This window comes from Lithobates pipiens, unplaced genomic scaffold, assembly GCF_037356315.1.
Source record: "Lithobates pipiens isolate NorthernLeopardFrog02 unplaced genomic scaffold, aLitPip1_a1.2 Scaffold_10, whole genome shotgun sequence".
NCBI classification, from domain to species: domain Eukaryota; kingdom Metazoa; phylum Chordata; class Amphibia; order Anura; family Ranidae; genus Lithobates; species Lithobates pipiens.
In genome coordinates this window covers 194,829,177-194,843,404 of record NW_027507686.1, presented here as the reverse complement: position 1 = coordinate 194,843,404, position 14,228 = coordinate 194,829,177, and the positions used below count along the sequence as shown (strand labels likewise).

The window sequence follows — 14,228 nt, the reverse complement described above, 5'->3', positions numbered from 1 at the left end:
GGGCCTCAGGTATGATCCACCTTTTTGCCACATATACCCCTAAAGGGTAATCCCACCCTCTCTCATCTGCACAGTATCAAATGTCTGTGGCTGTCGAGTGGTTGGCCTTATAGTATGTTCTTCAAATATTTGCAGTTTCAGATATTTACAGACAGTGCAGTTCAGGGGTAATTTCCTTCCCATCTTACTTCGATGTCTAACCACATTGATGCTCATCTTGAGCATGGTGGGGAAACAGTTTTCCTCTTTGTGCCTTAGACTCTACCTGGCTTATGCCACTAACTCAGCTCATTCCTATCAGAAGTGGAACACTGACTTGCCAGATCTGGGTGTGGAAGAATATAAGATCTACACCAGCTATTATGATCTCCACTGGAGACCGGTTTATACAACTGAAGTTTCTCCATAGAACTCATTTTACCCCTCAATGGCTGGCTGTTATTTCCCATTGGACTAATCCTTTTTGTACAAGTTGCCACTTCTCTGTAAGCCCCTTCATACACATGGTATGGATATGCCTCTCCATCAGATATTTTTGGTCAGCAGTAGTGGCTGAACTTAATAGGCTGTGTGACTCAGCCATCGGTTTGGACCACAAAATACTCCTGTTGAGCATCTTAAAGAGAGTGGATTTAGGTCATCATGCTAAGGTCGTTGTAAACCTCAGTCATGGAATCTGAGCAAAGCACATATATCTGTAGTGTTTACTTATTTCTCTCCAAAGTGTCGTTTCACTCTGGTGCTTCATTCTTCTGTTATCAGCATGGGTCACTTCTAAAAAGTTATCCAGACAAATCAGATACATTTGTGTCAGGAGGGGAGGGGAGAGCTCAGCAGACAGTGTGTCCATTCAGAACACAGTTCTTCTGCTGTGTTGAGGGGTGTGTGTGCCTTTCCTCCAATCACCTCTCACACACTGTTACTGAATGAATGAAATACTTGTATAGCGCACAATGCGAACTGAATCGCCTCTTACTGCAGCCCTTCTGCCCCCTCCTCTGTACTCCTGACAGATGAAGAAAGATTTTAACACTTTTCTGCCCTTTTGTAGGGGTATAGGGAATAGAAGACTGCAGACAGAGAAGTAAAATATATGTAGAAGGATTGGTTTAATGTCTGTGTATCATCTGAGGCTGTTCTCTTCACTGGGTATATGTCAGGGTTTACAACCACTTTAGTTGTTTATATTCTTTGCTGCTTTCTTTGCCCACAGAAAGATCCTTTTAAAGCCACCTCACCATTCTACTCTGACTTCATAGTGTGACGTGATTGATAAAGCTTGAGTGATGTATAAATTAACCTATGCAAGTAGGAACTACCCTAAAAAGTCAGATCAGATATTGTCAACTATAGATAGACTCCTGGGCTTCTACTTATCTCATTTATCCAGGGCTGTGGAATTATACTGCCTAGAGGCTCTTTAACTAGTGGATATCGCGACATTCCTTTTCTGTGTTACTCCTCTCATGTTTTCTCCCCATTACGCCTCTCCTTCCCTCTGCTTTGTGCATATTTTATCCTCCACCCCCCTATTCCCTTTCCCCCTTCTACCTCTCTACCTTTCCACAGCTCTGAGAATGTACCAATGTCACCTCACAATTTTCCATGCGGATTGTCTCTTTCTGTACTTGTCTTACATGGCTTCTGATATGTCTTCTCATAGCGTGTACTTCACCATTTTGGTTAAAACACTTATTAAAACTCTTTTGGGCGTAGCACGCTCACAAGTGATTTTGGACATGGTTAAGGTGGTCTTAATGTCTCCCCCTTTGTTTACAATTGGATAATATGCTGCATTGTTTGTATTTGTCTGATTTATTTTCTGGCTAAACATTTTCTACGAAAAAAAGAAAATGGAGGGGTATGGGTAGAAATGTGACATGCAGGTTTTCTTCTATATTTTTAACTGGTGAACTGCCAGGAACTCACTTCCTGTTCTAGGGAGACGACTGTATTATATATAGGGGGAGGATGGTTGTCACACTAGGAAGGAAGTGTGTTAGGGCTATATAAAATCTCCCCCTATCCAGAACATAGGAGGAGGTGTTTTGTAGTCAACTGAGATAGCTGGGAACAATGCTGACAATTTTTCACAGAAGAAGAGAGCACAGGAAGTTATTGGTGCACCAGGTTTCTGGCTGGATGGATAGGTTTTTTTTTGCACTTGTTGATCAAATGTACCAAACCTTTTCTTTTTTATATTTACCAGACCATACGGGGACAAATAAGAGAGATGTATTGTTAAAGTTTACGTACACTTTAGGTATAGGTAAAAGGATGATTGCACAGTTAAAATACAGATGTTTGAACTGTGTGGCATTCATTAGTTTGTATGGTTTACAGCAGTGGTCATCAACCCTATCCTCAGGGCCCACTAACAGGCCAGGTTTGCAAGATAACTGAAATACATCACAGGTGATATAATTTGCTGCTCAGTGATTTCAGTATTGTAGTCTGCATCTCCCCAAGGTAATACATAAAACCTGGCCTGTTAGTGGACGGGTTGATGACCACTGGTTTACAGCACTGCCATTTTTATTCCCAGCTTAAATGCAGATGTGCAGGGGATTGCAGGAGGTGAACACAAAGACAAATATTATTATGGTAAAAGGGACAAATGCAAAAATACGCATACATATATAGTGCAGTCTGTAATTAGCATTAACACAGTGCTTTTGTTGAACCCTACTCTAGTATAATTGTGTTACCCGTTGAGCCTGTGAGTAGATCCATTTATTTTTCACTTCCTGTAAAAGGGTAACAACACTGTTTACTTTATAATGAAATCACCATAGTATTGTTAGAAAAATTGCAATTAACCTCATACAGTTATCAGAAAACTATATTTTTTACTGTTCCTTGAGGAAAAACAAAAAAACAAAAAAACATATTTAGATCAAATGGAGGGTGATTTACATTTGTCTACATTTTACTCATGTTACCTTTGGCACTCTAAAGCCCCCCAAAAGCTTTCCCATGTGTTCCTGGAACACACATGTAATCTGCTGTATCATTTCAGGACAGATGTTCATTCACTTGGTTCTGCTCCAGACAGTAGGGATAACAACCTGAAAGAAAGGCAGTCATGGATGGAGGAACTGCAGAAGGTATGAGCCTGGGGCTTTGATAGCCTTAAAAATAAAAATTGGGAAGGTTCCATGCTAAATGGCTAGGTATTATCTATTTTGATGAGAACTGCTACCCCTACTAATACAGCTACCTAAGAAGAGTACCGTATTTTTCGGACTATAAGGCGCACCGGATTATAAGGCGCACTAGCAACGACCGGCTGATAAAATGGATATTTCCATATATAAGGCGCATCGGACTATAAGGTGCACCGGATTATAAGGCGCACTAGCAACGACCGGCTGATAAAATGGATATTTCCATATATATAAGGCGCATCGGACTATAAGGCGCACGGTCGATTTTGTGAGAAAATTTAGGCTTTTACGTGCGCCTTATAGTCCGAAGGTTAACGTCAAGAGACTTGATCTGTGACTCCATGCGCGCCCATCTGACAGATACTGTTAACAAAGAACTCCAGCGATGTCAACAGGTCATATATAAGGCGCACCGGATTATAAGGCGCACGGTCGTTTTTGGGAGAAAATTTAGGCTTTTACGTGCGCCTTATAGTCCGAAAAATACGGTATACAGTGAGGATTGATTGGGGTAGCAGGTGTGGTGCTGTTCTATTGCTATAAATGAATGCGTCCTTTTAATAGGTGAAATATTTGTGCTCAATAAGGTCCTATTTATATTGTAATAATCATTCCTGAAATGTGTGTCAAGTATTCTTAATCCACAAGTAAAATTATTAATAAGTGAAACAGAAATCAATAGACCTTAAACCATGTGCAAAAAAACGTGAACCGTATTGCGAATAAAGTGATTGGTGGTCTTTTAAACAGCTGATCAATCTTTGATATATGCAAACTAATTGTTAGTCTCTAGTATGCACGCAGTTAATTGGGCCTTCTTTATATTTTTAATAGTTATTCTTAGGACATACATTAAGTGCTCATATTCCTCAAAATAAAAAGTAAAGATGAAAGTAAAAATAAAGGCTATATGGTGCCTGAATGCTGATATATACAACTCCTCAACCTGGCTGGAAGCGGCAGTACCAGGCTCTATAGATGCTCTTAAGGCCCTTTTATTTAGGGGCCATAAGGCACCATACCAGCTGACTCCTTCAATGCTCACTACTATTCGTGCCTGGGAGGCCAATCTGAGATGTGAGCATTATCCCAAGGGTGCGTTTTCTCCAAGTGCTTCCTTATGGCTTAATCCTTCTCTTCCCCAATTCTTTAAAGGACCAGAGCCTATTGCATGAACTAAATACAATATTAAATTACGTTCTCAAGTAATTACTAATCAGAAACTATCAACATTTTCTACACTTACCTCGACTTTTAACGTTCCAAGCTCCAATTTATTTAGATACAATCAACTTTAGAATCAGTGCTTAAGACCTAAGCACTGATTCTAAAGTTGATTGTCTAATCTTTAAACTATCATGTGGAAATTGGGGATGAAAAGTATGGAGAAGCTGGAAGTATCTAAATAAGTGCCTGGAAAAATTTCAAGCTTGTACTCTCACCTTATATTAACTTCTATCCTGCCTTTAGAGGTTCTCAGAGCTAGGTGGGCGCAAGATATACCAAAGGTGTGTGGGGTTTTCCTCTGCGATTTTTGATATCTTTGAGAGATCGCATGGTCCAATACAAACTGGTACATAGAGCATATATTATGCCACACAGACTTAAAAAGATAAATCCTCTGCATTCTTTTCTTTCACTCATGGTTAGTGTTTGGCTGAAGCCATTTATTATCAATCAACTGTGTTAACTCTTTTTAAATCATAATCTCAACGGAAACTACCCAAATGACCCTGATCAAAAGTTTACATACCCCAGTTTTTAATACCGTGTATTGCCCCCTTTAACATCAATGACAGCTTGAAGTCTTTTGTGGTATTTTTGGATGAGGCTCTTTATCTTCTCAGATGGTAAAGCTGCCCATTCCTCTTGGCAAATCGCCTCCAGTTCCTGTAAATTCTTGGGCTGTCTTTCATGAACTGCACATTTGAGATTTCCCCAGAGTGGCTCGATGATATTGAGGTCAAGAGACTGAGATGGCCATTCTGGAACCTTCAGTTTACTCTGCTGTAGCCAATGACAGGTCAACTTGGCCTTGTGTTTTGGATCATTCTCTTGTTGGAATGTCCAAGTACGTCCCGTGCGCAGCTTCCTGCCTGATGAATGCAAATGTTCCTCCAGTATTTTTTGGTAACATACTGCATTCATCTTTGACCAAATTTCCTGTGCCTTTGTAGCTCACACATCCCCAAAACATCAGTGATCCACCTCTGCGTTTCACAGTAGGAATGGTGTACCTTTCATCATAGGCCTTGTTGACTCATGACTATGGTTGTGGCCAAAAAGCTAAATTTTGGTCTCATCGCTCCAAATGACTTTGTGTAGTTGGTAGTGTGATGGGAGTCACTTTTGGGCACAGGGTGACTGAGAAAATATATCTTGGATTACTTAAAATGGGAAAGTAATATTTATCCACAATATCTCTGTGGATATATGTAAAGACTATTCTTGGTTTGCTTGATTCTGAACTCAACATGTTAGTTGAGAGAGCTGATCGCCTCTAGAACTGGGTAGGAGCCGAACAGTCTACTCCTACCATAGTTTGTTGCCTACTAGGCTGAGGAGGAGGGGATCAAGTTTGTATTGTTAATTGTAATTAGCTCCTGCTATTGTGAGCAGGTGTCTTGTGTTTATAATAATGTGTGAAGCTCGTGACAACAACTCTGACCTGTAGTGAAATCCTGATTAATCATACAATGCCCAGGAGGGCACGGAGTCGCATCAGCTGCTTTAAGGGGTTAGTTAATTAGTACATGTTAATTCTGTTTCTGGTTACAGTTGTATTGTTAGAGTAATATGAGCAGGAGGGGGGACCTCCTCTTCTACTGTATATAAAACTGTATTCTGGTTCTAATAAAAGAAAGAGTCTGATTCCTGTTTAACCCTCCGTACAGAGCCTCATCTCGTACTTGGGGGGGGGGGGGGAAGAATTATTCGTATAGGTTTCTTGTTCAGCTGATTGGAGTGTTTGATACCTGCCTTTGTGTTTGGAAATGGAATGTCGTAAACAGCTTTAACTCCTTTCATACTTGGGGGAGCCGTTACAGTAGTTTCTGTTGTGATTATGATTTAAAAGGAGTAAACACAGTTGGTTGATAATACATGGCTTCAGCCGATCACTAACCATGAGTGAAATAAATGTTTTTGTGTTATCATTCATATTCTCTGAAAAATGGCCAAGAAATCATAAAATCTGCCAGGTTATGTAAACTTATGAGTACAACTGTAGATGATGTCTTTTAAAGACGAAACGCGTCAGTGTAACGGTGTATGATATGTGGTGAGCTATAGTGGACAAGACCAGAGAAGTGTTTTTTGTGAAGAATACGCAGATCCCAAGGGATGGGTGAGCAATGTGGTGAACCGCAAAGAACCTGAGAATCCCGCTGAGTCTTGTATTTTATGCCTATTGAAGAATTGTGTTTTTTAATTTTTTAATTTTGCTGTTTATTACAATAACTGTTGTTTGACGGAATTACACTATATATGGTTCCATTTTTTGGGCAAATAAACATGGGGAAGTTTTGAAGCTGTAGCGACAACAGGATTAAACGGGAGGAGACAAATAGCCAAAAACCAGTGCCGATGAGGATAATGTATGTGTGATATGCTGATTTCACTGGTGCATTTCGGTAAGAGTATTGCCAAAAGGGGGCCTCCACTGATCACTAGCCTCCTAAGTCTGGAATTCACTTGTGAAGGTGGTGTGAAAAAAACGGTGGTGGTGAAGAAATTCCAACATAAAGAATTTATTCTGTAGACTTCCTTCGTTTGTTTTTTGGACTATTTGTGTATACAGCTATGATGATGTGGAGTTAATGAATTATTTTATTAACGAGTTTGTATGTAATATATTTGCACATTAATTGCATTTTGTAATTGAGAGTCAGCGAATATCTACTCACTAAGGAGCATATCGTTTGATAGTTTTAATTAGCGCTGCTGTTCGGGACAATAGCGGGTGGTTATGAGACCGTGAGGTTTTATGACATCTTACCTGTTGACTGGATATTTGTGTGTTTTATTTCATGAATTCATTTTTAGGAATGATTAATTAAGCAGCTGCTGTGTCCGCAATTCCACAGCCCCCAATAGACACACATATTTTGTGCAATTTAGCTCTTGTGTTTATACATATTGAGGACAGAGGGCGTTAACGTATAAACTATTTTGGGAATCTTTGATATATGCAGATAAATTGTTAACCTCTTGGCTTCCGCGCTATAGCCGAATGACGGCCACATCGCGGACCTGAATTTCCGATTCTGGCCCCTTACCACGTGATCAGATGTCAGCCAATGACAGCTGATCACATGATGTAAACAAAAGCTTGGTGATCATTTTTTTTCTCCTCACGCTGACATCGGGTTATGTGCAAGGGACATATGTCCCAAAGAGGAAGAGGCAATTCTGCCTCATCTGTGCCACCAGTACCCACTGCCAGTGCCATTGCCACCTTCCAGTGCCTACTAGTGCCACCTATCAATGCCCATGAGTGCCACCTATCAACGTCCATGAGTGCCACCTATCAATGCCCACCACTGGTGCCAATCAGTGCCACCTAGCAGTGCTGCCTATTAGTGTAACCAACTAATGCTGATCAGTGCCCATTATTGCCACCCATCAGTGCCCATCACTGCCACCCATCAGTGCCAATCACTGCCACCTATCAGTGCCCATCAGTGCTGCCTCATCAGCGTACATCAATGAAGGAGAAAAATTACCTTTTTGCAAAATTTTATAACAAAATATAGAATTTTTTTTTTTTTTTTATTCGGGCTGCTAAAATTTTTTTTAACAAAAAATAAAAACCGCAGAGGTGATCAAATACCACCAAAAGAAAGCTCTATTTGTGGGAAAAAAATGATAAAAATTTAAGTTGGGTATATTGTTGTATGACCGTGCAATTGTCATTCAAATTGCATCAGTGCTGAAAGCTTAAAATTGGTCTGGACAGGAGGGGGGTTTAAGTGGCCAGTAAGCAAGTGGTTAATCCTTTATATGTGCACAGATAGTCTTTATTTAAATATTCAGTGAATAAGGTGACAGGTTCTCTTCAATTTATCCTAAATTCATGCTTGTTTTGTGCTTCTTGTTGTGCTCCCCCTGTGGTGCCGCACTCACCAAAAAACTCTCCCCTCAAGGGGGGGGGTCTAACATTCACAGCTTATGCCACTGTGTAGCAGTTCCCAGATCCTCACCTCTATATAACTCTCCTCTCTTTCTTCTTTTAAAAGCCCAGCCCCTCTGTCTCATCCATATGCAGAGAAAAGATTGCATCCCATAGCATAATTCAATTTTATATCCTTTTATTTCGTTTAAGCAGTTGGAAAGGTACTCACAATTTTTCAATGTTCAGAAACCATTTAAAATCAGGAAATCTGGGACAATATGCACTCCATGGCTTCAAACAGGAAGTGAGGCAATGACGCTAGAAGCTCCGCCCCATGTGCCTCGTCAGCACAACGTTATCAGGTGTGGCCGCTTTCAAGATCCATCTATATTTGGTTTGGAATTTTTATTTTTACTTTCATCTTTATTTTTTATTTTTAATTTTGAGGAATATGAGCACTTGATATATGTCCTATGAATAAATATTATAAACATACTAGAAACTAACAATTCATTTGTATATATCAAAAATTGATCAGGTGTTTAAAAGAGCACTAGTCACTTTATTCGCAATACTCGCTTTGTTTTGCATATTAAGGTCTATTGATTTCTGTTTCACTTATTAATAATTTTACTTGTGAATTAAGAATACTTGACACACATTTCAGGGATGATTATTACAATATAAATAAGACCTTATTGAGCACAAATATTTCACCTATTAAAAGGACAAATTTATTTATAGCAATAGAACAGCCCCACACCTATTACCCCAATCAACCCTCCCTTTGATAACCTTAAATAATTATTTGATCCCCTGCAGATTTTGTAAGTTTGCCCACTTAAAAGGAAATGAAGGGTCTTTAATTGTTATCATAGGTGTATTTTAAATGATAGAGACCGAATATCAACCAAAAATCCTGAAAAAAAACACACAATACAAATGTCATAAATTGAGTTGCAGTTCAGTGAGTAAAATAAATATTTGATCCCCAAGCAAAATATGACTTCGTACTTGGCAGAGAAACCCTCCCTTGTTGGCAAGCAGAGGTAAGATGTTTCTTGTAGTTGGTTTCCAGGTTTGCACATTTCTCAGGAGGGATTTTGGTCCACTCTTCTTTTTTTTTTTTTTTTTTTACAAACTATTTTTATTATTGTAAAGGTCATAGTTTAGTAGTACAAACGTGTATCAGAAACAAAGGTACATCCGAGTAGTTCCAAGTATTTACTTAATATGAGGTGAATGGTACATATAAAAAGAAAATAGCAATACAACATAAGAACAATAATGGTGCAATCTAAATATGAATATTTCCTATCAGGTTATATAATTTAAAACACCATTTTGTTTTATAATGATATGTACTATTAGGCTATATAAGGTGATATTTAAGGAAGTGGTATGTCCCAAGGGGACCTTTTTTAAAAAAAATGTGCATGGTATCAAAGAATGTATGGTGGATACGCTCTGGGGGTTTTATTTGATCCATTCCACTCAATACCTAGGACCAAGGGACTGTTGATTAATGCCAGTCAAAAGCTATCATTCAGTGGATGCCGTGTGGGTTCATTAGGTATAGGTGCAAACAATAAACACATCTTAGGGGTGAGGGGATTTTTTTTTGCCTATAATATGTTCAATCTTAGCAGCTGCTTGTAGCCATATGTGTTTAAAAAATTTGCAGTTCCGGAATATATGTAATATGGTACTTTGATCTGGGCATCCTCTAAAACATGAGAAAGATACCAATGGATAAAATTAGTTTATTTTATTCAGGGTTAGGTACCATTTGGTGTGAAACTTGATGGCTGTTTCTCTCACTGAAATTGAGCGGGTTTTGGATCGTAGTGGTCCATTCTGGTAGTGTGGTAGTGTGAAAGATTGGTCCAAGTGAATTTCCCATTGAAGCATTGGTTTTGACTTTTCTGAAAGAAAAAGTTCATTTAAACAGTGGTAAATATGAGAGATGAATCCCCTATCTCTCGAGGAGGAGATGCAGATTTTTTCAAATTGGGAAGTATTTTTGGTAGAATTTTTCAATTTGAGTATAATGGGGTAAATCTGAAATTGGGATTTTGTATAGTTCACAGAAATGTATTATTTAGGGATATTGATTTCAAGGTACTGAGGTTATGTAGTTTCCATATACTGTATAGAAAGTGCTGCTATTTCTAAAGGCCAGGGAGAAGTGGGGATCTCCTATAAAGGATTCTGGGGGTGGTAGAAATCAATTCAAATGTATCTTTATATCGGTGCCACAGTTGATATGAATGAGCCACCACCATATTTAAGGGAAGGATCTCTCTGGGTTGAATTGACCTGGACCATAAAATGCCTTGAAGATGGAATGGTATACATTGATTGTTCTTCAAAATGTAACCAAGACACTTGATTTGAAGGAGCAAACCATTGAGCAAATCTTGCAGCTGGAAAATAACACCATAAGTTAGGAAGGCGTAAACCACCATTTGAATGAGATCTGTGCATGAGAGAGTAAACAAACCTTGGTTTTCTGTTGAGCCATATAAATTAGTTTATTTCTCTTTGAAGGGAGTCTAAAGTGCTTTTAGGGATCAGTGTGTGTAAAGCTCTAAATTAAAAAAGTAATTTAGGTAAAATCACCATTTTGGTAGCTGTTATTCTTCCCAAAATAGAGATGTGATAATTAGACCATCATTTTAGTAGTGTTTTAATATTTGTGAATAGTGGTGGATAATTGGTTTGAAAAAGAGAAAAAGAGTTTTATAAGATGGGGTAAGGAGGATGCCCATATATTTAAGAGTGTGAGGTCCAAGTAAAAGAAAATTTCTCCTGCAAAGCATTTGGATAAATTATCCCCCAGGCCGGTGAGATCTTGAAATTATTCAAATTCTTTGATAAGATTTGGAAGGGATATTAATGGGTCTGAAAGGAACAGCAAAATGTCATCGGCGTATAGGCTCAGTTGGAAGACTTTAAAGTCTTTGGAATAGCCTTTAATATTAACATTATTTCGAATGGCACATGCAAAGGGTTCTGTGGCCAGGGCAAAAAGAAGAGGGGAAAGGGGGACACCCCTACCTAATTCCTCTACCTAATGCAAAGAACTCTGAGTTTTCACCTGGAAGTCTAATTCTAGTTTGATGATTTTGGTATAAAGCTCTAAAACCATGCATGAATTCATTGCAAAGACCATATTTGGGGAGCAGTAGTTCCAGGTACGGCCAACTGAAGCTATCAAAAGCCTTGTGGATATCAAGGTTAAGAATAACTACTGGGTTTGCATGTAAGTTAGCATCCTGTATTATATTTGTGACAAGCCTTTAATTATCTGTCTGCCTGGAATAAAACCCGTTTGGTCTGGTTGGATTAATGAGGTTATGACTGCCGCCACTATGTCCGCCAGAAAGGGGCCAAAAATGTTGAGGTCGTTATTTATAACTGATATTGGGAGATAGTTCTGTGGTGAGGTGTGATCTTTATGGGGCCAGTCTGTAGCCCGGACCTTGCCTACCCTGTCCGGCTCACCCAAGGGATCCCCCTCTATGAACTGTGGCTCCTTCCGGATGGGCTCAGCAAGGGGCTTACTTGGAGCTGGCTCGTCAGGGTTTGCCTTCTGGAGACTGCCCACTAATACCGACAGTCTCTAGGTCCCTGGCCAGGCCACAGGCATGCCCAACAGGTCCTAACTGAACCTCTGGTTTCTCTGATTCCCTTGAACCAGTCAGGAGCTCCTCTGCTGCAGACGCAGGTGACACATGGCCCTCTCCGGCCCTCTGAGTCATCTGGACTTAAGACAAACAGAGTCTGGTAGTAGAGCTGGCAAAGTAATACTGGACATCCTGCTGCACAGGTCCCAGTTGTGTCCCACAATGCCCACACCGGGCCCCGGCGTTGACTCCCACGGTGGGCTTCCGACAGCCCGGACATAGCATGCAGAGTCTCTCCACACCTCCGATCACACCTAGAGCCAGCCCTTGGGTGAGTTCCAGGTGAATACCCGTGTCCACGAAGACCTGGTCCTGCAGATCAGGTAACCGCTGCATGACGGGTGCACTCTGAACACTCCTCGCCATCTTCCTCCACCACATGTGTGGCGCATGGCACGCTGGAATCTATTTTCCTGGGCGTGGCTCCACCTCTTCACTTGTTGGTCCAGTGTGCAAGGAACTGTAACCTTACATTTTCTTGATGCACCCCAGCGACACCTGGTGGCAGGCACTGTAGAATTGCAGGTTAAGGCAGCAGTCACTACTTCACAGTGAAAATGTCCCTTGTGATGTCCCAACTGTAAGGAACCAACTTCTCTGTAGTTCCCGGCTGCACCACCCCCTGTGTCGGTGTTTCCAAGGGCAACAGAGACATCCACAAGCCCCATCCACATTTCCAACTGTGATAGCAGGAAAATTTTTCCACACAATGGCGCTTGTCAGCGCTAACCCAACGCCACACACCTCTGTAAAATAATGGCACGGTGCCGCTTGCAGTGGTCACGTATGACTACACATGTTACAGTCACTGAATGCTGAAATCTTTCTCTTTGTTGCTATGGGTAACAGGTTAACAGTAAAGATAATCTCGTGGGACCTCCATGTAGCACACTACTCCCTTGGGAGCTGCAAAGTTGTTCATTACCTTTATGTTAATAGCCCCCCGTTCTTCCTTCCCACGCAAAGTTTCACAAACACCAGACAGTCTTTATATTCTGTAAAGCTTTATTCTTGAACTTGTGTTATTGGAACAAGTAGATTCTGGTTCCTGACTCTGATCCTGCGTACTCTTCTTTTGTGAACTGACCAGCATCACCCTGAATAATACATGGGTGCAGATTCCAAAGTCCCAGGCCCTCATCGCCAAATTCCTTGACTCTTGCAATCAGCTCATGTCAGTTCTGGAAAGTGTCTCTCACTAGGTTCTTGGACACATAGCAAGTTTACAGATAAGCACTACTGGGTTGCACTCCCTTTGCTCACTCCCAATCGACAGTTAATTTTTCCCACAAAAGGGTAATTCCCAGTTTCCTCCATCCACTTTACTCCTACTTCCTCCTCCACATGGTCCGGCGCATCCCCTGACTGGGATGCCCGGTTTTCTCCTCTGGTCTACATAGCGATGTCTGCTCAGGCTATCCAGCGATGGGGTCTCTGAACCCCCAGGCCTTCAAGCCCGCTTCTGCTATCCAGCACTGGGGTCTCTGAACCCTCAGGCCTTCACGTCCGCTTCTGCTGCACTCTCTACATCTTGAGTTCTCTCCTCCTCTCTGGAAGCATGTACATTATATGTGAGTCCTGCCCCTGCCAATACAATTTAATGATTGGTCCAGAGCTCTCAACATAAGCTGCCTACCACTCAGGTCCCAAATCCTGCCTCACTTCCAGAACATTTCCACTGGAAGGATGAGGGGACTTCCTTGAGCCAGAGTGTAGGTGGCCACACCCCCCTCTATTCTAACACTCCCATCTCCCAAATAAACAACCAGGCCTAGAAAAAGTGCAAGGCCCTGGCTAAATTTACCTATCACTAACCACAGGAACACACTAAGCACCCACCTAAATGAGGTGGGCGCTACACATATATAACACCTTAAGGAAAAAAATGTTTTTTTGTTAGACTTTTTCAAAATCTTGTAAAAATAGACTAACGTATATTATATAAATATAATTTGGGAGTCAGGGTGTAAGATACCATCTGATCAAGAACCATTTTGGTGTGGACAAAAATGTCCAAAACTCACATAAGAAGCCCTATCTATTAAAACAATAGATTACAAAAAATGATGTGCACACTGTATATCATATACTGAAAAAGTATAAATTCTTATAGAAGGTAATATGATATACCAACTAGTTTTAAAGGGGTAGATCAGCTGTTTACTTTTAGCTGCCATTAGTCCACTCTTCTTTCCAGATCTTCCCTCCATAAGTTTTCTATAGGATTAAGGTCTGGAGACTGGCTAGGCCACTCGTGCT

At 40.6% G+C, this 14,228-nt stretch overlaps 1 protein-coding gene across 1 annotated transcript in view; it reads left to right on the top strand.

Annotated features, from left to right (window-relative positions):
* Nucleotides 1-14,228, top strand: part of LOC143937504 (PRKC apoptosis WT1 regulator protein-like) — a 96,449-nt gene that overhangs the window by 44,215 nt on the left and 38,006 nt on the right. Inside the window, exon 5 of the mRNA XM_077460814.1 lies at nt 3,020-3,107. Within this exon, the coding sequence (XP_077316940.1) occupies nt 3,020-3,107 (88 nt within the window). The remainder of the gene's footprint in view (nt 1-3,019; nt 3,108-14,228) is intronic.